The sequence below is a fragment of the Astatotilapia calliptera genome, chromosome 15 (genome assembly GCF_964374335.1).
Source record: "Astatotilapia calliptera chromosome 15, fAstCal68.1, whole genome shotgun sequence".
Lineage (NCBI taxonomy): Eukaryota > Metazoa > Chordata > Actinopteri > Cichliformes > Cichlidae > Astatotilapia > Astatotilapia calliptera.
The window spans coordinates 12,359,087-12,384,694 of NC_137436.1; the positions used below are offsets into that span (position 1 = coordinate 12,359,087).

The window sequence follows — 25,608 nt, forward strand, 5'->3', positions numbered from 1 at the left end:
CCACAACCCGGTCGGGGACACATTTCTGTTGTCGACATTCCTCTGGAGTGCATGACAGCCCTGACTGGGAGAATCTCATGAGCCACCATCCAGGACACATCCTGGAGCCTGTTAGAAAGGACGGGATGGTTTGTCAGACGCCACACTTCTATGGCCTCTCCAATAGGGAGGCCTCTGACTGGGACCACCTCTCCCCTCTCCTGCACAACTGAAATGAGAGAATGATGTTTTGTTAAAATGTCCAAACTCTGATCTTCCAATTTAAAGGAGGTTAAAAAGGATTTCAGCTCTACATAGGCTTCAGGAACATCAAAGGAGACGGGGACTCTAAGATCTACTGGCAGGATTTTCTTTTGTCTTAGGTAGCTACCTAACCAAAATCTAACCCATGCCTGTGTCAGAGGATTACTATTAGGACTCGTAGCCTGTCTCATATGGCTACTTGTATAGAGGCTTCCCATGAATAAATACAGATCTGGGACTCCTTTGCCACCATCTTCCTTTAATTTCTTCATTATCCCTCTTTTAAGTCTCTCCCATTTGGAGTCCCATAGAAAGTAAAAGATGGCTCGTTCTAGTTTTAACAATACGTCCTTTGGTGGCAAAAAGACTGCGCTGACTAAAAGAAGCAAGGGTAAAATCACTGCCTTAATTACTAAAACCTTCCCTCCAAGAGTCAGCTTTCTCAGTCTCCATAGGCCTAATCGTTGATTCACTTTTCCTATCATTCCCGGCCAATTTGCCTTTCCTCCACCATCCTTATCAAATCTAACCCCTAAAATTTTTTGGTCGGTTTGTGTCACATTTATTCCAAGTCCAGTCAATTCTATAGTCTCCCATGGCCCGTAGAATTGTACCTGAGTCTTGCCCCTGTTGAGTCTAGAGGCCGAAGCCCTTCCGAACCAGTCCGTAACTTCAAAAGTCCTTCTCATCGAGGATATGTCTGTACACAGGATGCTAATATCATCCATGTACAGTACACACTTTGCCACCTGCCCCCCACTCCCAGGTATGTTCATCCCGTTTATACTCTTATCTTTCCTCAAAATTTGTGCCAGGGGTTCAATACAAATAACATATAAAAGAGCGGACAGGGGACATCCCTGTCGTAAACCACAGTTCACCTGAACTGCATTCGTCAGGGTCCCATTCATGACAAATCTGCTCTTTATATCTGTGTACAACAACTTTACCCAGGATATAAGCCTTTCTGGGAAACCCATCTTCTGCAAAACTTTAAAAAGGTACCGGTGAGATATTCTATCGAAGGCTTTTTCAAAGTCTAAATTCAAAACAATCAGTCGCTTGTTTCTCTTTCGAGCAAAACAAATCGTGTCTCTAATCAACACCAGACTATCCGTGATCTTCCTGCCCTTTACAGTACATGCTTGGTCTTGGTGGATTATCTGGTCCAAAACCGGTCTTGTCCTTTCTGCTAGAAGCTTGCTGAATAATTTACAGTCACAGTTTAAAAGCGTAATCGGTCTCCAATTTTCCAAGAGAGTTTTATCCTTCCCTTTATGAATGAGTGTGACTAAACCCATTCTAAAACTTTCAGGCAGCTTATCTAATTCACTAAAATCTGTAAAAATTGAAAGTAAATCAGTAGCTAAAATATCCCAAAATGTCAGATAAAACTTAATCGGCAGGCCATCTAAACCAGGGGATTTTCCAGTTTTAAAACTCTTAAGACACTGACCTAACTCGGCTGTAGTAAAAGGTTGACTTAACATATCACTAGACTCAACAATCTTATCAATATATTCCAGGGTTTGCTCAATGACTCTTTCCTCCACATTTTTCTCCCCATACAGGTTTTCATAATAATCTTCAATCACTTTTATTATACCTTCAGTACTCACTACTTTTTCTCCAGCTCTGTTTCTTAGCTGAGAGACAGAGCCAGGTTTGTTCATAATTTTTTTGAAAAAGTATCTCGTACATTTTTCTCCCTCCTCTCTCGCTCTCTCTCTACTCCTTAGTATGACTCCCATACTTTTATCATTTGCTATTTTCTGCATTTCTTTTTTAACCTCTCTAATTTCTTCGTAGAAGTGTAAACCCCACCTATTTAAGAGATGGTACCTCTGTAACCTTTTCTGTAGTCCTCTCATACACCTGTCTTTTGCGGCCTTCTTTCTCTTTCCTGCTTGTTTAAAAAAGGACCGAGTCCTACACTTCACCATTTCCCACCATGAGACACGTGTTGCATAGAAATCCTGGAGAGTCTGCCATTCAGTATACCTCTCCTTATACTGTCTGAGCAGATCCTGATCCTCCAGTAGGGAGCAGTTTAACCTCCACACTCCCCTCCCCATTGTTATATCTAGTTCAAGGGAAATTTTAACAGTTAACATCAGATGGTCAGAAAAAAAAGACTGGCATCAAAGTGGCCTCTACTGGTGAAAAGTCTCTAACAAAGATATAATCAATTCTAGAGGCCCTGTCACCGTTTCCACTATACCAAGTAAAACCCTCCTCCATTGGATGAACCGTTGGAAAACAATCTATCAATTTAAAGTCTCTGACTAAACCTTGTAGTAAAAGTGACGTCTTATCAATCTTCACATCTTGTGTGGCTCTTTTTCTATCTTTCCTGTTTAAAATACAGTTAAAATCCCCTCCAAACACTAAAGGCGCTTTTCCCAACAAGTGGGGTTGCAAAGCCTCTAAAAGATCATATCTTTCGTGTTTGTCATTTGGGCCATAAATGTTCAAGAGCTTAAATTCCTTTTCCATATAAATAAGGTTAACAACAAGTGCTCTTCCATCACTTACTACAGTACTTCCCTTCACCGACACCAGAGGGTTTTTCACCAATATGGCTACTCCATCATTTTTATTTTCATTTGATCCACTCCAGATGGACATTTGTGGCCACATATCCTGCCACTGACCATATGCTTTTAGGAAAGGTATAGCACATTCCTGTATTAAAATAACATCTGATGTTACACTATTCAAGAAGGATAGAACACTTTGGGCTCTTACTTTAGACCTAACACTCCTGACATTTATGGATGAGAAGGTCAGAGCCATGAAGATTAATACAGAACACAAGCTAGTCATTATGAAACTAAGGAAAGATTGTTCTCTTCAAAGGCTCAACCCAAACTTTGGGGGGGGGGGGCATACCATCAATTTATTTCTTGTGAGTGTAACTCTTCCTTCACCTCTCCGGGTTCCGAAGGGGGGACCGCCACTCTATTCCCTTTTCGTACTCTAGGTGACGGCCTTTGTCGCAGAGCTGCATTTACCATCCGCTCCTTTGGCGTTGACTGCAGAACTATGTTAAGGAAGGAAACCTCATTTGGTGAGTCAGAGGGGAAGACCCTGGAGTCCTCCCCTGAGGAACTCCCTGAAGGTGTTTCATGCCTCCCTCTCTTTCCTGAAACAATTGTCCCAGAAGACAGTTCTGCTGCAGTCCTCTTTGCCACCTGTGAATCAGGAAGGCCAGGGGGGACAGGGGGGACAGGGGGGGCAGGGGGGGGCTGCCCTTGAGCATTTTCACTTTCACCACTTACTCCTTTCTGAACTCCACTCTCCTCCTGCCCTCTCTCCCCCTCCTCTGAGGGTTCTGGTTGGGCAGGTCTTCCATGCTCCTCCCCTTTTCCCTCCTCCTCCTGTTCCTCCCCTCCGTCTTCAGGTGCTGGGAACTGATTTAAAATATCTGTCCCAGCTGCATCAATCAAGACATCCTCGTTTACCATTGCAATCAGGTTTCCCTCATTAATCTGGTTTCCTTTTTTAAGTTTATTTGCAAAGGACCGCGGACAGTCCCTAAAGAGGTGACCTTCCCCTCCACACAAGTTACACTTACGGTCATTTTTACAATCAGCATACGTATGCCCTTTCTCTTTACATTTCCCACAGATGATTTCCTCGCATGCCTCTATCAAATGCCCATGCTCCCCACACCTCCGGCAGAGCTTTGGTTGGCCCTGGTAATGGATATAGCCTCTATTATCTCCCAAAACTATCATGGACGGGAGATGTTTTAAACCCCGGAACCCTTGGGGATCTTCCCATTGCTGTATTGGTACTTTCCATACACAATTCCATATTCCATCCACATCTCTCACCTTCCTCGGCTGACCCTTCACCGTACAATATCTCCCCAACCACACACAAATGTCTTGGGCATTCACCGTTTCATTAAACATTTTAACTATTACTGTTTTCATAGTATTGTCTGTCAGTTTCTCCACATTGAAAATTTCAAATTGTGGTCTCAAATTTTCGAATCTTCTCCAAAACTCTTCCAACAATTCGCTTGAGCTGAAACTTACATCAAAACCCCTGTTAAAAGGGAGGGTCAAAATGCAATTCAAGTCATTTGGTGAAAATCCCAACACCTGTTGAATCAATTTCCTGGAGAAATCCAGCCTGGACATCTTTGGCACTTCTCCAACCTTCTCAATTAAACTGAAGCGCACACAGTGGTGCCTCCGCATACTGGCATACCCAGCCATTGCGGAGGCACCAAAGGTTTAGAAAAAACACCTGCTACAAACACACAACAGAAGATTAAAAAGGAAACGTTTTCAATACAAACAAATAATTTCTATAAAAAACCACGTACCTTTGCGCTGCAATAAATAACCAAGGTTTCACCGCCCAGACACCCAAAGGAGAGGGTCGCAGTCCTAGACTAAGACCAAGAATCAAGTGCGAAATGATAAGAACAGATTTTTTTTTTTTTTTTTTTTACTTCTTTTATTTTCTTTCCACAACAATTCAAAAAACTTTTTCCATTTCCATTACAAAGACATATTTACATTTCATTTCTTTCCCACATTCATTCATCGCAAACCAATCATTTTCATGTAACATATTCATATAACTTATTGCTTTTCATTGCTCCTTTTCCCTTTCTCCCTTCCTTACTCTTTACCTACCACCACTTTTTAGGTGCCTTCGCAGTAAAGAAGGAAGGGAAATCTTTCCATCTATCCTTGATCGTGTCTATTCCCCATTTTTGTAGTTCATGCCAGTATGTCTTTTCAAATTCCCTCTCTACAGCTTTAGTCAGAATAGTGTAACTGCAGTTGAAAACGACATATTTTTTTGATTTCCCATAGAAAGTGTGTGTCCAGCCACGTGTCAGTCCAAGTGGCAGGATTTAGTAATTCTGGTAATAGTTAAATGTAAGTCATTCACAAATATTAAGTGGCAACATTTCAGTCTGACTAACCTTGGAAGATTACACGAAGACAATGTCCAGATATGCAGACGCACACATATATCTAGCGTATAAGAAATTTCTTTGCACAAACTGTTGAGTCAAATGACATTTGTTTTTCACAGCTTCAGGGGGTGCACCGTTCCTAGAAATACTGCAATACCAAGTCGATGCGTGGAGTGGACGGAGGAAGCCCCTATTCCATCTCCCTGCTCCAAAAATCAATTTAATATATGGTCCCCGGGTAGGGGACGTATCAGATATTAAACTGATAAGAACAGATTTTTTTTCTTTTTTCTTTTTACTTACAACACCATCTTACATTTCCATTTGCTCAACATTCCATTAAATACTTTTCATATTTCACAAAAACATCTTTTACATCATTCATAATAATCCTTCCACCTGTCCTTAATCGTGTCTATTCCCCATCTTTGTAATTCATGCCGATATATCCCCTCAAATTCCCTCTCTATATCCTTTATTGTTCCCATCTCTTTCCATTCATACCCCCCCTTTATATACCCCTGTCTTGCCCTCCATATCTTAAGTTTTGTAATTGATAACAACATACAACGTATTTTATTTTCCTCCTTCTTTTTATCCTTAGGCCTAAGATAAGTTATTTCCTCATATGTCAAAGCCTCTAGTCCTTTATACCTCCTCTTCATTCCAGCCCATACCTTTTTTGCATATTTGCACCCCCATAGGACGTGTTCAATCGTTTCTTCCTCTGTGCAATTATCCCTCGGACATTCTTTTAACTTCCCCAAATTATGTGCATACATCGTAGTCCTTACAGGTAATTTCCTATGTAGGTGCATCCAATTAAAATCTTTCAAAACATTCTTATAACTCTTATCCTGTGCGTATTCCCAAACTTCCGAACTCACTATCCCCTGGTTGTAGTTAGCATTCCTCGCCAGTTTTTTATACAGAAGTTTATGATTTTGTATTGTATCCACCTCCCTGCACTCTATATGTCTCTTTCCCCACTTAACCATCCTCTGAAAGTATTCTGGTCTTGTCTCTGCCTTCGGCCCCTGATTTTCCCACCCAATTAAAAACCGGTATGGAATAGCTAACCAGAACCATAACAATATCTGACATTTATGAATATATGGCTTCTTTAACAGCGTACACACATTTGCATAAAAAATCGTATCTAACTTTAACGGAATGTTCGGTACCCCTTTTCCCCCATCGGCAACCTCCTGATACATTTGTACTCTCTTTACGTACTCGTAACCTCCCCATATAAAGTTAAATATTCCCCTCGTTATTTGTGCTCTAAATACTTGTGGCATCGGGAACACATAGCCTAGATACAATAATTTCGGCACCACCTCACTCTTTATCACTAACACCTTCCCAGTAATTGTAAGCTTCCTCATTTTCCATAGTCGTAATTTCCTTTCCACCTCTGCCATCTTCCCCTTCCAGTTCCAAATAGCATCGCCCTCCTTATTCCCAAAAGAAATTCCTAGAATGTCCATAGGACCTTCACACAAAGTATAATCACAAATATTTTCCCTTCTACCTTCCCACGTCCCCAAGTACTTATATTTTGTCTTTTCCTTATTTATTTTTGATCCTGTAACTTCTTCATATATTTTTAATATTTCCACAACTTCTCTTAAACTGTCGTCGTCCGCTAAATATAGTATAGTATCGTCCGCATATTGAGATATTTTCAAACATTCCCCCCCCGGCATCATTATCCCCCTCACTCTTTTATTCTCCCGAATTGCACAAGCCAATGGTTCAGCATATAATACATAGAGTACCACCGATAACGGGCACCCTTGTCTCAACCCCCTCGCTTGATGAACTTTTTCCGTGAGGAACCCGTTCAATTTGATTTTTGAATATATCTCTTTATAAAGGATCCTCACCCACCTTATAAATTGTTTTCCCAAGCCCATCTTAGTCATTACCTCCCACAAAATTTCGTAATCTAGCCTATCAAATGCCTTTTGTTGGTCTAAACTTACACAGATTGCCGCCATTTTTCTATCCTTTACATATGCAAGTATGTCCCTATGTAATTGTATATTCCATGAAATTTGTCTCCCCTTCACCCCACACGTTTGATCACTTCCCACTATATCCGACATTACCCCTACCAATCTATTTGCAATTATCTTACTTAAAATCTTATAATCCACGCATAACATAGTGAGAGGTCTATAATTATCAAGTAAATGAGGATTCCCTTTCTTAAATAATAACGAAATCACACCCGTCCTCATACTCTCCACCATCTCTTCCCCCTCTAATATTTCTTTAAAGACCTCCAACAAATGTGACCCTATCACTCCCCAAAATACCTCATAAAATTCTTTCGTTAATCCATCTATTCCTGGTACCCTATTTACCTTCATTCCCTTTACCACCTTATATGCCTCTTCCATCGTTATTTCCCTTTCCAGAAACTCCCTATCTTCCTCTACTAATCTCCTCTTTAATGACCCCAAAAGAACATCTCTTTTTTCTGTCCCTACTTTTTCTTTTCTAAATAAATCCTCGTAATATTCTTTTACTACCCCCAACATACTTTCCCTCCCTATAATCTCCTTCCCATCCTTTTCCAATTTCTCTATAACCCCCCTTTTATCCCTACTTTTCATCTTTTTAAAAAAATATGCGGAACACCTTTCATCTTCCTCATACTCTTTCTGTTTTAATTTATATGTTTCTGCTCTTGCCTTCCTCTCTAATAACTCTTCTTGCCTCACCTTTAAGTCTTCAATTTTCAAATCTACATTTTTTTCCTTCCCCTCCTTTTGTATAACATAGATATGTTCTATCTCTTTTTGTAACATATTAAATTCTTCTTTTCTACGTTTAGATCTATCTGTACAATATTCTATCGTAAATTTTTTTATCTTGCATTTTACATCCTCCCACCAATCCCCTTTTTTTCCATAAAGTTCTTTTACTTTCACCCATAAAGGGAAGATCTCTAAAAATTTATCCCTATAATCTTTTTCCTTTAACACCTCATTATTTAATTTCCAATATCCCTTCCCGTATTCCATCCCTTCTATCTCCAAATCCACCTCTACCGCCTGGTGATCCGTGAGTAGAACCGGAATCGTTTTTCCCCCTTTAATTTTACACTTTTTATCTATCAAAATATAGTCCAACCTACTCTGTACCCCCCTTGTATTCCTCCATGTATACCCTACTTTTTTCCCCAGAAGTCTGCCCATAACATCCGTTAACCCGTATTGTCTTATAAATGTCTTTAATGGGAGAGAAAATTTTTCTTTTTCTAAAGATACATTAAAATCCCCTCCCACTATAATATTTTTCCTTGTAATAAAACAAGTGTCCATCGACAAAAGGAGTTCTCTTCTTTGTTTTGGATCCACATGTGCATACACATTTATTATCCGGCTTTGGACCCCGTTTTTTTCTACATCTACCACCATCACTCTTCCCTGTATCACCGTATAACTTTCTTTTATTTTTATACTTTTATTTCCACACAACACTCCCACCCCTGTCCCATATACTCCTCCTATACTCCATGCCGATTCACCCCCCCTCCACTGCTCCGAAAAAATAACAACATCCTTCTCGTCCTTCAAATGTACCTCCTGTAATAAACATACATCAAAATTATAGAACAACAGAAATTCATATACCATTTGTCTTTTTCTGGCATTTTTTAACCCCCTTACATTTAACGTAATTATTCGGAACCTCACCATTTTGTAGTAAAAAAAGGGGTATCTATACACCTAAGCAGAGGGCACTTAATAATTTTATAACAAAGAAACAAAAGAAAAAACAGATACCATCTCCTAGTTGTCTTTTTGATCTTCATATCCCCTGAAAAAAAGGAAAACTTTACAAAATTAGAGCCGAAAAAGAAAAAAAAGAAAAACCTCTGTCGTCCATTTTCCCCTCCCTTATTAGTCCATGTTGACTTGCGCCAGCAAATTTTTTATAAATGAATCTTCCGATTTTTCTTCACTTTCTACTTCTTCTTCTTCAACGTCTCCATCACTCGTTAAATCACTCATTGGTGTGTGCATACATTCAGTCTGCGTCCCTCTCAACACATACGCTCCCATCTCCCCTCCCTCTTCCATCCGCTCTCCTTTACCTTCTTTCAAATTAGTCTCTCCTGGAGGGACTCCCGAGCTCACTTTCCTACGCCTTTTGGCCGACTTTCTTCGTGGCTTAGCTGCCACTTCCCATATTTGTCCTTCTTCGCACTGCTTCTCCCCATTTTTCTCCCCCATCTTATCGCCTTCTTCTTTTCCTTGTTCGGCCCCATCCTCTCCCCCCCCCCCCTTCTTCCTCATTAGTCTGATTCCTTTCTGCTGGTGGCGCCTCTTGTGCGCTTTCCCCAATATTTGTTCCTATATCCGTTTCTTCATACCGCTCTACCTCGGTCCCTGCTTTAGCTGCTTCCGAATATGATCTGGGCCTAGTGCAATCTCTTGCCATATGTGTATCTGAGCCACATAAGTGACACCTTCTAGGCTCTTTGCAGTCTCTTGTGATATGGCCATTTTTCCCGCAGCTCCTACACCTCACCTGCTCACAATTGTCTGCATTATGTCCCGTACTGCCGCATTTTCTGCATGCTTGTGGCTGTCCTGCATACACCAAAAAACCTCTGTCTGCTCCGATGGAAAACACTGCAGGCGGGTGGCAGTATCCATCTTCCGTTGTCATATCCATTTTAAGTTTTACCCGAAACTGTCTTTTTCCAGTCCATAGGCCTAGCCCGTCCTTTATTTTTCGTACCCCTGGGAGCACTGTAACGTACCGCCCCAGGAAGTACTTAATGGTCTCTTCTGTAACCCAGGGATTATACATGTGCACCGTTACAATCCTATAATCGTTCCTGTATAACGGGGTTACCATATATTTTTTTAGTTCTTCATTTTCTTCTGTACCACATCTCTTTCTCACCTCCTCCGCGTACTCTCCCGTGCAAAAAGTCACGTCATAGTGCTTACTTGCCGTGCTTTGCTGGAGGCAGTAGATTTCCTCTGGTTGTACCTTCAATGCATCATAAAGAATCCTTCGTCCGAAATTAATTCTGTCATGGAAATCCTTTTCTTTATCCATTAGTTCGAATCTCAAGGTATTCCTCGTTCCATACGACCATGTATTCCTCTCCGAAAAATTGGCCGACGTCGCCGCCATCCTACATTGCTTCTCGCCTTGTAACTGATAAGAACAGATTTTTTTTTTTCTTTTTTTTTTTTTTTTACTTCTTTTATTTTCTTTCCACAACAATTCAAAAAACTTTTTCCATTTCCATTACAAAGACATATTTACATTTCATTTCTTTCCCACATTCATTCATCGCAAACCAATCATTTTCATGTAACATATTCATATAACTTATTGCTTTTCATTGCTCCTTTTCCCTTTCTCCCTTCCTTACTCTTTACCTACCACCACTTTTTAGGTGCCTTCGCAGTAAAGAAGGAAGGGAAATCTTTCCATCTATCCTTGATCGTGTCTATTCCCCATTTTTGTAGTTCATGCCAGTATGTCTTTTCGAATTCCCTCTCTACAGCTTTAGTCGTACCTATTTCCCCCTCTTTATATCCTCCCATTATACAACTCTGTCTTGCCTTCCACAATTTCATTTTTACAATTGTTAACAACATACATCGTATTTTATATCTCTCTTTTTCTATGCTGTTAGCCCTGAAAAGGGTAATCTCTTCATAAGTCACCGTGCCCAAACCTTTATACTTCCCCTTTACCCTTTCCCATACCTTTTTTGCGTATTCGCATCCCCAAAGTACGTGTTCTATTGTTTCCTCTTCTACACAGTTGCCCCTCGGACACTTTTTCTGTTTTCCCAAGTTATGTGCATACATGGTGATCCTCACGGGTAACCTTTTGTGTAAATGCATCCAATTAAAATCCTTCAAAACATTTTTAAAGGTCTTATCCTGTGCACATTTCCACACTTCTGGACTCACCGGTACCTGGTTATAATTAGCTTTCCATACCATTTTCTTGTATAAAAGTTTATGGTTTAGTACGGTATCCACCTCTTTACATTCAGCATGTTTCTTTCCCCATCCCAGCATCCTCTGAAAATATTTTGGTCTAGTTTCCGCCTTTGGTCCCTTATTTTCCCACCCTATCAAAAAACGGTATGGAATCGCTAACCAAAACCATAACAATATTTGACATTTATGGACATAGTTCTGTTTCAATAGCTTGCATACATTTGCATAAAACATTGTGTCTAACTTCAAAGGGACATTTGGTACCCCTTTCCCACCATCTTCAATTTCTTGATACATTTGCGTTCTTTTGACATACTCATAACCCCCCCAAATAAATTTAAATATCGCTCTGGTTATTTGCGCTCTGTAGATCTGAGGCATCGGAAACACATAGGCCAGATGTAATAACTTTGGCACCACCTCACTCTTTATAATCAGAACCTTCCCCGTAATTGTTAATTTCCTTGCTTTCCAAAGGCCCAGCTTCTTTTCTACCGCACTTAACCTTTTTTTCCAATTGCTAAGCTCATCTCCTTCCTTATTTCCAAAGGTGATTCCTAAAATATTCATTGGGCCTTGGCACAAAGTAAAATCACAGATATTATCTCTTCTACCCTCCCATGTCCCCAAATATTTATACATCGACTTCTCTTTATTTATCTTTGATCCAGTCGCTTTTTCGTAAATATCTAAAATTTCTATCGCACCCTTTAAACTATCATCATCTGCCAGATATAATACTGTATCGTCCGCATACTGCGATATCTTTAAAACTTCCCCCCGCGGCATCGGAATCCCTTTTACTCTCTGGCTTTCCCTTATTGCGCAAGCCAAAGGTTCAACATACAGTACATAAAGAACAACAGATAATGGACATCCTTGCCTCAAACCCTTTGTTTGATACACTTTTTCTGTAAGGAATCCATTTACTTTTATTTTCAGACTTATGCCGTTGTATAAATTTTTTACCCATTTTTTAAATTTCTCTCCCAAGCCCATATACTGCATTACCCTCCACAAAAAATCATAATCTACCCTATCAAAGGCCTTTTGTTGATCTAGGCTCACACATAGTGCTGGCAAATTTCTATCTCTAACGTATGTGAGTATGTCTCTGTGTAGTTGCACGTTCCAAGACATTTGCCTCCCCCTGACCCCACACGTCTGATCCTTCTCCACTATTTGCATCATTACTCCCGCGAGTCTATTTGCCAATATCCTACTCAGGATCTTATAATCCACACATAGCATAGTTAACGGTCTATAATTATCAAGTTGTTGTGGGTTACCTTTCTTGAATAGAATAGAAACCACACCCATCTTCATACTCTCTGTCATCTCCTTTCCCTCCATGATTTCCTTAAAAACTCCCAACAAATGTTTCCCCACCATTCCCCAAAAAGTTTCGTAAAATTCCTTTGTTAATCCATCTATCCCTGGCACTTTGTTTGCCTTCATTCCTTTTAATACTTTATATGCCTCCCCTATTGTAACTTCCCCTTCTAAACTGTCGCTTTCTTCTCCCGTTAATCTCTTTTTTATTTTCTTTAAGAAAAAATCCCCTTTTTCTCCCTCTAATTTTTCTTTTCTAAACAAGGCCTCATAATACTCCTTCGCCGTTTTAAGCATATTTTCCTTCCCTTCTATCATTTTCCCATCCTTCTCTAATTTTATTATAACTCCCTTTTTTCCCTTACTTTTCATCTTTTTAAAGAAAAAGGCCGAACATTTCTCGTTCTCCTCATACTCCTCGTGCTTTATCTTATATGTTTCAGCCCTTGCCTTCCTTTCAAGTAGTTCTTCCTGCTTCAATCTTAAACTTTCCATTTTCTCGTCCATGTTTTTGTTGTTTCCTTTTTCATTTTGTAGTGTATAAGTATATTCTATTTCTTTTTGCAATATACGAAATTCCTCTTTCCTTACGCTGGACCTTTCCGTACAATAATCCACCGTGAACTTTTTTATTTTGTTTTTTACATCCTCCCACCAATCCAGTTTATTTATATATAAGCTTTCCATCTCCTCCCATAAAGGGAAGAGCTCTGCAAACCTTTCCTTATATTCTTTTTCCATAAGTACTTCGTTATTCAGTTTCCAGTATCCTTTTCCATAATCTATTCCTTCTATCTCCAAATCCACCACTATCATTTGATGATCTGTGAACAAAGCCGGTATTATTTTCCCTTGTTTTATTTTACACTTTTTCTCTATCAAGATGTAATCTAATCTACTTTCCATCCCTCTTGTGTTCTTCCATGTGTACCCCACTCTTTTCCCTTGTAGTGTGGCCATTACATCTATTAAACCGTATTTTTTTATAAAGGTCTTAAAAGGGAGCGAAGTTTTTATTTTCTCCAGTGAACAGTTGAAATCCCCTCCCACAAAAATATTTTTCCTTGTCATAAAACAAGTGTCCATTTTTGAAAGAAGTTCTCTTCTTAATTTGGGATCCACATATGCATACACATTTATTATACGGTTTTGTGTCCCACTTTTTTCCACATCTACAACCATAACCCTTCCCTGTATTAAAGTATAACTGTCCTTTATTCGTATACTTTTATTCCCACATAACACTCCTACCCCAGTCCCATGTACTCCCCCTATACTCCAGACCGATTCACCTCCTCTCCATTCCTTCGTAAAGAGGTCAACATCCCCCTCATCTTTTAAATGTACTTCCTGCAACAAGCAGACATCAAAATTATAATACAACAAAAATTCATAAACCATTTTTCTTTTCCGAGCATTCCTAAGTCCCCTTACATTTAATGTTATTATTCGAAAGTTTCCCATGTCTTAAAACATAAATCAAAGAAAAAAAAAAAAAAAAAAAAAAAAAAAAAAGTCTCAAAAACAAAACCAAAACAAATCAAAACCATAGGAGTTTTATTTCAGTATCCCCATTTTTAACTCTTCATATTAACCTGCGCCAATAAGTTCTTAATAAAGGAATCTTCCAATTTTTCTTCGCTTTCAGCCTCTTCTCCCGTATCCCCATCACTAGTGAAGTCACTTAAGGGGGTATGCATGCATTCAGTCTGTGTACCCCTCAAAACATGTCCCTCCGTATTTTCCACCTGCTCGATCCGTTCCTCCCTATCCTCTTTATTTTCCGTTTTTGTCTCTTCTGGAGAAGCACCTGAGCTCACCTTTCTCCGCCTCTTTGCTGATTTTCTCCGCGGCTTCGCTACTACTGCCCACACCTGTCCGTCCTCTGCTTGTTTCTCTCTCTCGGCGTCCGATTCACGTAATGTTCCTTCCTCCTTATTCCTCTGCTCTACTCCGCCTTCCTTGCTCCCAGCTCTCTCTTCGTTAAGGTTATCTTCGGCAGCCGTTGACCCCTCCTGTGTTCTTTTTCCGATATCAGCTTCTGCATCCGATTTTCTGTAATGTTCATTTCCTGCCGCTTCAGAATATGACCTTGGCCTAGTACAGTCTCTTGCCATATGGGTCTCTGAATCGCACAAATGACATTTTCTAGGTTCCTTACAGTCTTTAGTTATGTGGCCTATCTTCCCGCAACTCCTGCACCTCATTTGTTCACACCTGTCCGCATTATGTCCGGTACTGCCACATTTTCTGCACGCTTGGGGCTGCCCAGCATACACTAGGAAACCCCTATCTGCTCCTATGGAGAATACCGCGGGTGGATGGCAATATCCGTCCTCGGTAGACGTATCCACATTTAATTTGACTCGGAATTGTCTTTTTCCGGTCCATAGTCCTAAGCCATCCTTTATTTTGCGCACTCCTGGTAGTACTGTGACGTACCTTCCTAAGAAGTACTTAATTGTCTCTTCCGAAACCCAAGGGTTATACATATGGATCGTTAAAATCCTATAATCATTTCTGTACAAAGGAGTTACCGTATATTTCTTTAGTTCTTCGTTTTCTTCTCCGTGAAATCTCCTTCTCACCTCCTCCGCACATTCTCCCGTGCAAAAGGTTACATCATAATGTTTACTTGCCGTACTCTGCTGGAGGCAGTAGATTTCCTCAGGCTTTATCTTTAAAGCCTCGTAAAGGATCCTTCGTCCGAAGTTAATTCTGTCATGAATCTCGTCCTCTTTCTCCATCAACTCGAATCTCAAAGTATTTCTTGTACCTTGCATCCATGTATTTCTCTCATGAAAATTGGCCGACGCCGCCGCCATCCTGCATTGCTTCTCGCCTTGTAACTGATAAGAACAGATTTTTTTTTTTTTTTTTTCAGATTTTTTCTTTTTTATTTTTACTTACAACACCATCTTACATTTCCATTTGCTCAACATTCCATTGAATACTTTTCATATTTCACAAAAACATCTTTTACATCATTCATAATAATCCTTCCACCTGTCCTTAATCGTGTCTATTCCCCATCTTTGTAATTCATGCCGATATATCCCCTCAAATTCCCTCTCTATATCCTTTATTGTTCCCATCTCTTTCCATTCATACCCCCCCTTTATATACCCCTGTCTTGCCCTCCATATCTTAAGTTTTGTAATTGATAACAACATACAACGTATTTTATTTTCCTCCTTCTTTTTATCCTTAGGCCTAAGATAAGTTATTTCCTCATATGTCAAAGCCTCTAGTCCCTTATACCTCCTCTTCATTCCAGCCCATACCTTTTTTGCATATTTGCACCCCCATAGGACGTGTTCAATCGTTTCTTCCTCTGTGCAATTATCCCTCGGACATTCTTTTAACTTCCCCAAATTATGTGCATACATCGTAGTCCTTACAGGTAATTTCCTATGTAGGTGCATCCAATTAAAATCTTTCAAAACATTCTTATAACTCTTATCCTGTGCGTATTCCCAAACTTCCGAACTCACTATCCCCTGGTTGTAGTTAGCATTCCTCACCAGTTTTTTATACAGAAGTTTATGATTTTGTATTGTATCCACCTCCCTGCACTCTATATGTCTCTTTCCCCACTTAACCATCCTCTGAAAGTATTCTGGTCTTGTCTCTGCCTTCGGCCCCTGATTTTCCCACCCAATTAAAAACCGGTATGGAATAGCTAACCAGAACCATAACAATATCTGACATTTATGAATATATGGCTTCTTTAACAGCGTACACACATTTGCATAAAAAATCGTATCTAACTTTAACGGAATGTTCGGTACCCCTTTTCCCCCATCGGCAACCTCCTAATACATTTGTACTCTCTTTACGTACTCGTAACCTCCCCATATAAAGTTAAATATTCCCCTCGTTATTTGTGCTCTAAATACTTGTGGCATCGGGAACACATAGCCTAGATACAATAATTTCGGCACCACCTCACTCTTTATCACTAACACCTTCCCAGTAATTGTAAGCTTCCTCATTTTCCATAGTCGTAATTTCCTTTCCACCTCTGCCATCTTCCCCTTCCAGTTCCAAATAGCATCGCCCTCCTTATTCCCAAAAGAAATTCCTAGAATGTCCATAGGACCTTCACACAAAGTATAATCACAAATATTTTCCCTTCTACCTTCCCACGTCCCCAAGTACTTATATTTTGTCTTTTCCTTATTTATTTTTGATCCTGTAACTTCTTCATATATTTTTAATATTTCCACAACTTCTCTTAAACTGTCGTCGTCCGCTAAATATAGTATAGTATCATCCGCATATTGAGATATTTTCAAACATTCCCCCCCCGGCATCATTATCCCCCTCACTCTTTTATTCTCCCGAATTGCACAAGCCAATGGTTCAGCATATAATACATAGAGTACCACCGATAACGGGCACCCTTGTCTCAACCCCCTCGCTTGATGAACTTTTTCCGTGAGGAACCCGTTCAATTTGATTTTTGAATATATCTCTTTATAAAGGATCCTCACCCACCTTATAAATTGTTTTCCCAAGCCCATCTTAGTCATTACCTCCCACAAAATTTCGTAATCTAGCCTATCAAATGCCTTTTGTTGGTCTAAACTTACACAGATTGCCGCCATTTTTCTATCCTTTACATATGCAAGTATGATATCGGAGAAAAATAAAAAATGTAATCCGATCCATTAAATATCACGAAATCACCTCGCAAAACTTGCAACATGCCGTAACTCACCTCAGAACGTTAGCACGTCGGAGCAGTATGCATCACGTGATAGAGCGGCTGTGGCATGCGGGACCTGTCGGTGGTCTGGATAGCATTTGGAGCTTCGCTAGGAACCTGGCATTTCATCTCCGACAAAGTTATCCCCGAGAGAAGTAAAGCAAGTGTGTAAGTCCATCTCTGAATGTTTGTAAAGCATTCCTGCGTTAAGCTTAATAAGCGACTGCCTCTTCTTGCTAACAAATGCACAAAAAACCCCCAAAAAGAAATCTTTCTACCTTCTGCAAAGTTCATTGCCCCAGAAAGACAAGTCAAAACAAGTAAAAAAAAAATAAAAATGTAACAGCCTCCCGATTATGACCAATATATCATTTACGTCACTGATACATCCGTAACTGAAATTAACTCAGAACAATTTGTTTATTTTTTTAAATGGTCATTCAGAATCAGAAGATTATTTACGGTGATGTTTTTGGTGGGAGTGAAACAACAATCTACTGATAAAACCAATAAAAATAAGATATGATAATAAGAAATAACCACTGTTGGAAGCCTTATTTACTCTTATCGCCTTAATCATGTGCAGTAATTAAAGTTGAAATGAGAAACTTTGCATTTGAAAGATGCTCTTCTACTGGGCACTCAAAATGCTTTCTTACAACAAGCATCATTCATCCACACCTTCATACATAATGTGCGCACATTTTAAATATAAATTAATATTACTGTAGCAGTATTTTTTTTTTTTAAAAAAGATAAAATGGCCACATTTAAGAAGGCAGGACCTGCAGTTATTGTCCTTTTCCAGACATTTATCTGGCACTTACTTTGGGGTTTTCTGCAGCTCGTCCTCGGGGCCCTCCAGACACAGAGACAGCAGGTCGTAACCCAGGATCTTCTGGGCTATGGTGAACATTTCTTTAATGTTGGGGTATTTCAAAAGTCCTCTGCCCATGCCCACAAACTGGCTGCCCTGACTGGGGAAGAGGAGCACGGAGCAGCCGCTGCTTTTGGGTGAGGCGCCGCGGCTGGCTCGCTGTTCGGGGGAAAAGCGGGGGTAATCTCCAGCCGTGGAACCGGGCTTGTTGGTGGACAGCGTCCTGCTCAGAGAGACCAGCGACCTGACCTTCCCTCTGGAAGATGCCGCCATCCTGACTGCCACTGATGCCAACATGAGCTGTTCCTCATCCAACGACGTGTCTGCAGATGAAATAAGACGCACAGCCCGCCCGGACAAACTGTAATCACCAAAAGAGTCAACTTTGCTTGAACTCAATTCTGACATCTGCTCGGCATGACACCTCACAGGGAGACGAAAACAACCGCCAGAGGAAAGAAAAGAACAAAATCTTCAGCGAAGGAAGATGATATCTCCAATAAAACTATTTTTGAAGCCATTATGGGACTTGACAAAAAATTTGAAGCACAACTGGAGGATATCAAGGAACAAAACAGACAAAGTGCAGCTATGGTTGCCAGCTTGGCTAAGGCTGTAGAGTTTAACGCTGCAGAGATAGCTGATTGCAAACTGAAAGTTGTTAAACTGGCAAATGAACTGCTGCTTAAAGAAAACGAAGACTTGAAAAGAAGAGTGAGAGAACAAGAGCGCTACCGAATGAGGTGGTGCCTAAAACTGAAAGGGGTGAAGGAAGACAAAGACGAAAACATTAGAGTGAAGGTTTTGCAAACGCTTCAGAAGATTGCCCCTGACTTGAACTTAGAAGAGGCTGTTGATATTGTCCACCGCTTAGGGAAACAAGTTGATGGCAGAAACAGAAACATCATTATTCTATTCACACAGAGGCGAATTAAAGAAGAATTGTGGAGGCGCACCAAAGATTCTTCAACCTGCAAGCAAGAAGGCATCAGCTTCGCAGAGATGTTGCTGCAGGAGGACATACAAGATCGACAGCGCCTATGGCCTCTGGTGGAGGAAGAAAGACGTGCAAAACTACAAATATCTGTAGTTTCCACTCCGTATATTTTCAAAACAAACTCGTTACTTTGGGTTTAACGCATTTGGGGGAAGTTAATATTTCACGTCACTGCAGGCCTTCAAACAATGAGATTTGAGCCTAAACAGTGAAAGGCAGTCGCGTTTTAATCAGTAGAGGATGTCGCATAAAAAGAGATGAAAGAACAAACCATGTACTGTAGTGTTGATTTATTTATTTTTAGCACAACACCAGAACAACCCCACGTGCCCATAATTTGCGGTACTTCAGAAAAAAAGGAGTGAACATAAAAGGGAGTAAAATGTTGTGTCAGGTAATTTCAAATGCAGCATTTCTATCACCTCAACAAACACTAACTGTGTTACAGTGTGTTGCTATCTAAAGCTCTACTTGCTGTATTTCACAGGAAGAGAAAGAATGAGAGCTAACTTCACTCAGAGATATAGAAAGAAAGAGAAAGAAACCAGGCTGTATTTAAAGGTAAGGACTGCTTAGTGATATTTGATAAAATGTAGTTGTATTTTCACAGGGACATAAAGTGCTTGTCTTACTCCCTTCTTCTAGCTCGAAATTACTTGCCAAGTGGTAAGGACCGTTCATGGTCACACGGTGAGAACATTGGTGTTGACTATGAAGAGATAGGGTCAGACAGGGGAGGGGCCAGTCAGATTTATCAACTCAACCTCCTTAAAGCATGGAGAGAGGCTGAAACCAATCTCTGGTGAGCCCGGTTAAGGAAAGAGATGAGTTGGTGCCTGAGATGCCAAATTCCAACATCCTCATTCCCGCCATTGAGATAACACTCTCACACAGGCCCAGAGAGCAGATGTTGCTGCATTGCAGATGTGTTATACCCCCTGCCCAGCCGAATGACTCTCAAAACGAAAATTTTGCAGAAAATCAATGTGATCGCTTGAATCACTGGAATTATCATCTCGATATCTCTTGTCCTTCTTTCATTTCAGACGTCTTGAAAACAAGTTTTAACAAAGTCCTGGAGAAGTGCCCAATGCTGGAGGACCTCCTGCTTTACCCCTGGCTCAGATAAACTCCTCTCTGACACAAACACACACGCATACTGAATTCACATCTTGCCATACAAATGTGATACAGTAACCAACTTTCTTTCTTTCAGAAAGAAAGAAAATTGGGAGATTCAAAAATTTCCTCACAGTAATGTTTGCATCAGTCTATCAGACGAATCCCCTCCAAGTCCAATATTTACATCAGTTACAGTGATAATGCTTGGTGTCTACTTTCAGCCACCGCAGTAGAATGCCAGGAATGAATCTCATTGAAATTGTAGTTGCATTTGCTATTTCATTTAATTGTCATGGATGATACACAGATAACCCGACAGCAAACAGAGGAAAACAATGGGCTTAAATACACAGAGGGATAAATGAGGGAATAAGACACAGGATGAGAGCACAGCTGCGAGAAATCACAAACAACAAGACCATGGGGAAGGAAAACTGAAAACACTAACATAGTCTAAGGAGCTTAGAAAGAAAACGTCTGGACTTCTTTAAGTTGCTTGAAGATGTTCAAGCAAAGTTTAAGTTCTTTTCATCCGAGAAGGTGAAACATCTTCAAGCAACTTCAAGTCCAGACGCTTTCTTTCCAAACTCCTTAGACTACGATGACCTAGATGACTGAGAACCTTCACAGACATGAAAACACTAACACAGCACACATGACTATCAAAGTAAAACAGCAAACAAGAGACTTTTACAAAGACACAGAGTTGACACAGAGACATGACTGACTGGGGAGAAATTGGGGAACATGGAAACAAGAGTGACTAGACATGACACGTGGGACACAGGGGCAAGGCAAAGTAACAGAAACCTAAAGCCTAAGAATATAACACAAGAAGAAAACAATAAAGAGAACCAAAAACATACATAAGAATAATCAATGAATATAAATGAACAAACACAAAACACTGGGTCACAGACTCACTACCATGACAGTTAAATGTACATAATAAATACTTTAAATCAGATGACAATGTAGCTGACACTGTGTTTATTATAATGTGTGTGGTCAACCACAAATCTTCATACTGTCATCCATAGATGAGGTCTTTATACAAATGATGAAAGATAATGAAAGAAACTGTTTAATTGATATGAAATGATTGAATTATAAGAAATATTATGGCTTTGTCTGCCAGTGTTTTTCTGTAAACTACTTTGAACTACTGGCAGTCAGTGAAGTCACTGAAAGGCAAGATTCTATGTTGTGTTGCCGTAGTTTCCAGAGTTTACTTATAAAGCTCACTTACAGAATTCAGTTAGAAAAGTCAAGCATTTGAAGGGTGCACATTTGAAGGAATATTAACTCAATCTTAGCTCATTACGGTTTACATTTTCGATTTTAAAGGGTCTCCGAAATTACAATGAAAAAGGAAACAAGAAAAATTGCCACTCCAGCCGATAAGAAAGATTCGGGAGATCAAGGTAAGTAAAATAATAAAATCAAATCCTGGTAAAATCCAAATCCTAGAAATGTTGACACTGTGTGAATCATTTTTGGAGCAATTGAATCATATGTTTAATTGAAAATAGCTTTAATACAAGATGTCTAATCAAAGAAAGGTTACCGGTCTTTTGGTAAAATAATGTAATAAGTTTATTCTTGGACTCAACAGTAAAAACAGACCAACAAGTGCCATCAAGATCTAAGACTTAGTAAACCTAGTATCAACTCGCACTGATCAGTTATTTTTTTCATCCCAAGATTAAACTTGTGATCATTTAAGCAAAAGCAATTTCAAATTCTTTGCCATCAAACTGCTTCCAGTCTTGATGTCGGGGACTCTTTTTCACCACTGTGTTGTTGTCGTTTATAGATTGTAAGAGCAGGACTGCTAAAAGAAAGGCCAGTCCTGAAAAGAAGACCCCAATGAAAAGGAGGAGGGTCGCTGAGCAGGCTGGTCCTTCCACCAGCTCAGATGTGGTCAAAGGAGTGAAGCGCAAGGTTGTGCAAGATGAAGAGGACACAACAAAGAGAGCAAAGAGGGCTAAACTTCTTGACCATATGAGCGGTGACAAGGAGCAAGCATCCTCCTCGTTGGACTCTGGTAAAGGTAGGCTAATTAGTTGAATAAGGGGGTAGATTAAGTGTGGTTGCTAGGTTTAAGATATTGGTGTTTAGTGTTTGTGTCTATCATCCAGTGAGCTGATATGCTTTTGGTGTTTTCCACATCTCCAGACTTGAACAACAAACAGGTGTGCGCAAAAAATGGCAAAAGAAAGGCCACGGGAGACGACAGAGAGTCACCCAAGAAAAAAAAAAGGAATGTGGACCAGGACAAAAAATCAGTGGCAGACCAAAAACGTAAGTAGCAAGCAGCTTGGGTTTTATATTCAGGGGAAGGGCAAAAGGAACATTTAGGCTACAGAGGAGAGTAATTTGTGTCACAGCTGTAATAAAACAAGATTTGCTGTTTTGTCTGTTCAGGTGAATTCCAAGCCAGATATGTGGAGGAGCACCAGCTCGGAGAAGGAGGCTGCGGAGCAGTGTTTTCTGGCTACCGGATAGAAGATCGTTTTCCAGTAAGTGTTCAGATGATGGTAGTAAGACAGGCAGTAACGCAGATAATGGATAATATCGTAAACTGAGACGTCTGCTGTGTTTCCACCTTTCATTATGTCATACTGAGGAAATGCTCACCAATGCTCTGTGTCTTCTAGGTTGCCATCAAACACATTCCCAAAAATAAAGTCTACTGCAAAGTGGCGGTAAGCGTCCAACACTTGAATTAGTTTTACATTACTGGATTGAATGCGGCGTTCCTCATCATCCACTTTGTTGTAATATTTCAGGATGAAAGCGGGAAGATGCTCTCGGTGGAAGTGGCCATTATGGTTAAACTTGCAGGTGAAGCAGAAGGGTCAGTGGGAATATCAGCACCTGTGTCCTTGCTGGAGTGGTTCGACCTTGGCAAAGAGCTGATCCTGGTGCTGGAGAGACCTGTCCCCGCTGTGGACCTGCAAAAATACAAAGCAGAATATGGAAGAACCTTACCAGAGGACAAGGCCAAGGTAGGTTGACTGGGAGAGCCTTAGACTGTACAGCATTCAATCAAGGCAGAAAAGCATTAACTCATTATTGTGTTTTTCATCTTTTCCAGGTCATTCTGAAGCAACTAGTTGATGCTGTAAAGGAACTTGAGGATAAACACATCTTTCATCGGGACATCAAGGGAGAAAACATTCTGATTGAGACCGGCTCCGATGTGCCTCGAGTTCGCATCATTGACTTTGGACTGAGCTGCTTTGTTAAACAGCGATCTCTGTATCGCGTCTTCTATGGTAACATATTCTGCTCCTGCTTTTCACAGATGTAGCAATTTGTGTCTTTTGTTTTAGAAGAAATTGTAATTGTGTCTGTTTGTTAGGCACTCCTCTTCACACCCCTCCCGAGTGGTACAGGAGGAGCTGCTACAGGTGTGGACCCACCACGGTGTGGCAAATGGGAGTGGTGTTGTATGAAGCGCTTCATGCACGGCACTTTAGTACCGAGAGGTTCCTCGCAAAGAAACTGAGCATCAAAAAGCGTCTGTCCACAGGTAAGAAAACTTCACACTTCCAGATTCACTGATGTCTTGGATCACTAGAACTATCATCTTCATCTTTTTGATCTTTTCTTTCTTTCAAGAATGCCAGAATTTCTTGGAGGCATGTTTAACTATAGCCCCGGAGAAGCGCCCAACACTGGAGGAGCTCCAGCTTCACCCCTGGCTAAGATAGCACACACAAACACACAATTCACACCTTATCATATAAGTGTGATACATTGTGGTAACCTCCTTTCTTTTTTCTGTTGGACAGGAATGGGTCAATCTTAAAAAATAAATAAATAAAAAATTAGCTTTTTCAGACTTCCTGTAACCCCCCCAGCCATCCCAGGAAAGGGGATCTCTCTTTGAATGGGCTTTCCCGAGGTTTCTTCCCATTGATCTGGCCCCCTGGGGAGTTTTTCCTCGTCTTCATAGAGAGCTTGGGCTGGGTCAGGAGCTCCATCAAAACTGTCTTTATTTGATGACATTAAAGTCATCAAATAAAGATGTGTTTTACTTAAAGTAAAATTGGATCAAAATAAAACTTGTTTAATTCATCTTTGCTGAGGATTCTCCTTCATTACTGTTTTGTTTTGTTTTGTTTTTTTTACCCATGGTGCATTTTGACAAATAAGAAAACTGAATCAGGTTAAAGTGTGCACAAAGACAGTCACACTGCAAATGATCTGAAGACTTGCATCTGTTGCTCTAACCCCCAACTAGTTTAGACAGATTTCCAGGTTCTACCAGAGGTTTTTTCCTTCAAGAAGGGAGTTTTTCCTTCCCACTGTTGCTGAGTGTTTGCTCATAGTGGGTTGTAAAAGCATAAAAGTTAATAAGAGGCATTCATAGCAGAGTTATCACAGAGGGAACTATATAGCTTAAATGTACAATTTCTACAGGACGAATTATAACTTCATTATGTATAAAAGCTTCTGTGGATAATTACTCCTATTTGTAACTTTACACAAGAGAAAGTTTGGTGTCACACTATTTATAACAGGTTGGGTTTTGTCCTCTGAGTTGAGCCTTTGGTTGCAGTTTATTGAAGAATTTCCTCTAAAGTAGCTGTTGATAAAGATTTAAAGTCCTGTTTATATACAGAAATATGCTTTAGTTCATGTTTTTTACATGTCTGCCTCAGTGGATCAGTAGAAGATCTGGCACAGGAAACTAGATGATGAAAAAAGGGTACGAATACACATATATATCTATATCTATATAGATACAGATATATAAACACACACACACACACACAGGTTGCAACGTAGTATTTTCATTTTTTCTTAGCATTTCTTTAACGCCTTGGTGCAAAAGAATACCTTCATCTGTGTGTTGGAAAAAAGAACTACAAATTTGGAAAGGAATTTATTCATGTTCTTACTCATAGATGGAGTACATGGTTTAAAAAACACTGAGGAAACAGATATGAGGCGGCTGTATTAACATAAAAACATTAATACAGTTAAAAATGAATAAAAAGTTGCACGCTTAAACTTATTTCTCTACAGTTTGTACAATTAATCCATGTAACAATAGGTTCTCCCTTAATATAGTAGTTATTAAAATATCTTTACATAAAAATACATTTTTAAGTACTCTCCAGTGGAAGTCTGTTGTGGCTTATGTTTCTAAATGACACAACCATAAAGCAGCCCACAGAATATACAAATATGTCTTTGATAAGTGAATGTTGGCTCCCACAATGGCCTGTTAAGTTATTGCAAAAATAATTTACTGCATAATATGTCAGATTAGAACATGTTATGAGCACAAAACTGAAGGGGAAACAATAAAAACAAAAATGAAAAAACAAATACTAAATTAAGTTAAAGGATATTTCTTACTATACTATATAA

The 25,608-nt window shown here is 39.9% G+C and overlaps 1 protein-coding gene and 1 non-coding gene across 2 annotated transcripts; one reads left to right on the top strand and one right to left on the bottom strand.

The window, feature by feature from the left end:
• Window positions 1–5,311: 5,311 nt before the first annotated feature.
• LOC145420787 (U2 spliceosomal RNA) lies at window positions 5,312–5,499 on the bottom strand. Its single transcript, XR_013902093.1, has one exon. It is a non-coding gene; the product is annotated as a U2 spliceosomal RNA (small nuclear RNA).
• Window positions 5,500–20,218: 14,719 nt separating this feature from the next.
• LOC145420385 (serine/threonine-protein kinase pim-1-like) lies at window positions 20,219–24,306 on the top strand. Its single transcript, XM_080289576.1, has 9 exons — window positions 20,219–21,644; window positions 22,037–22,273; window positions 22,399–22,524; window positions 22,648–22,742; window positions 22,881–22,928; window positions 23,013–23,231; window positions 23,321–23,501; window positions 23,588–23,758; window positions 23,848–24,306. The coding sequence occupies exons 1-9, from the start codon at window positions 21,584–21,586 to the stop codon at window positions 23,937–23,939; spliced, it is 1,230 nt and encodes a 409-aa protein (XP_080145702.1). The 5' UTR covers window positions 20,219–21,583; the 3' UTR covers window positions 23,940–24,306.
• Window positions 24,307–25,608: the final 1,302 nt, after the last annotated feature.

Coding starts and splice junctions, on each gene's coding strand:
- LOC145420385 (XM_080289576.1), top strand. CDS start 21,584: ATGAAAAAGGAAACAAGAAAAATTGCCACTCCAGCCGATAAGAAAGAT. Junction 22,929..23,012: donor AAGTCTACTGCAAAGTGGCG/GTAAGCGTCCAA, acceptor GTAATATTTCAG/GATGAAAGCGGGAAGATGCT. Junction 23,759..23,847: donor CAAAAAGCGTCTGTCCACAG/GTAAGAAAACTT, acceptor CTTTCTTTCAAG/AATGCCAGAATTTCTTGGAG.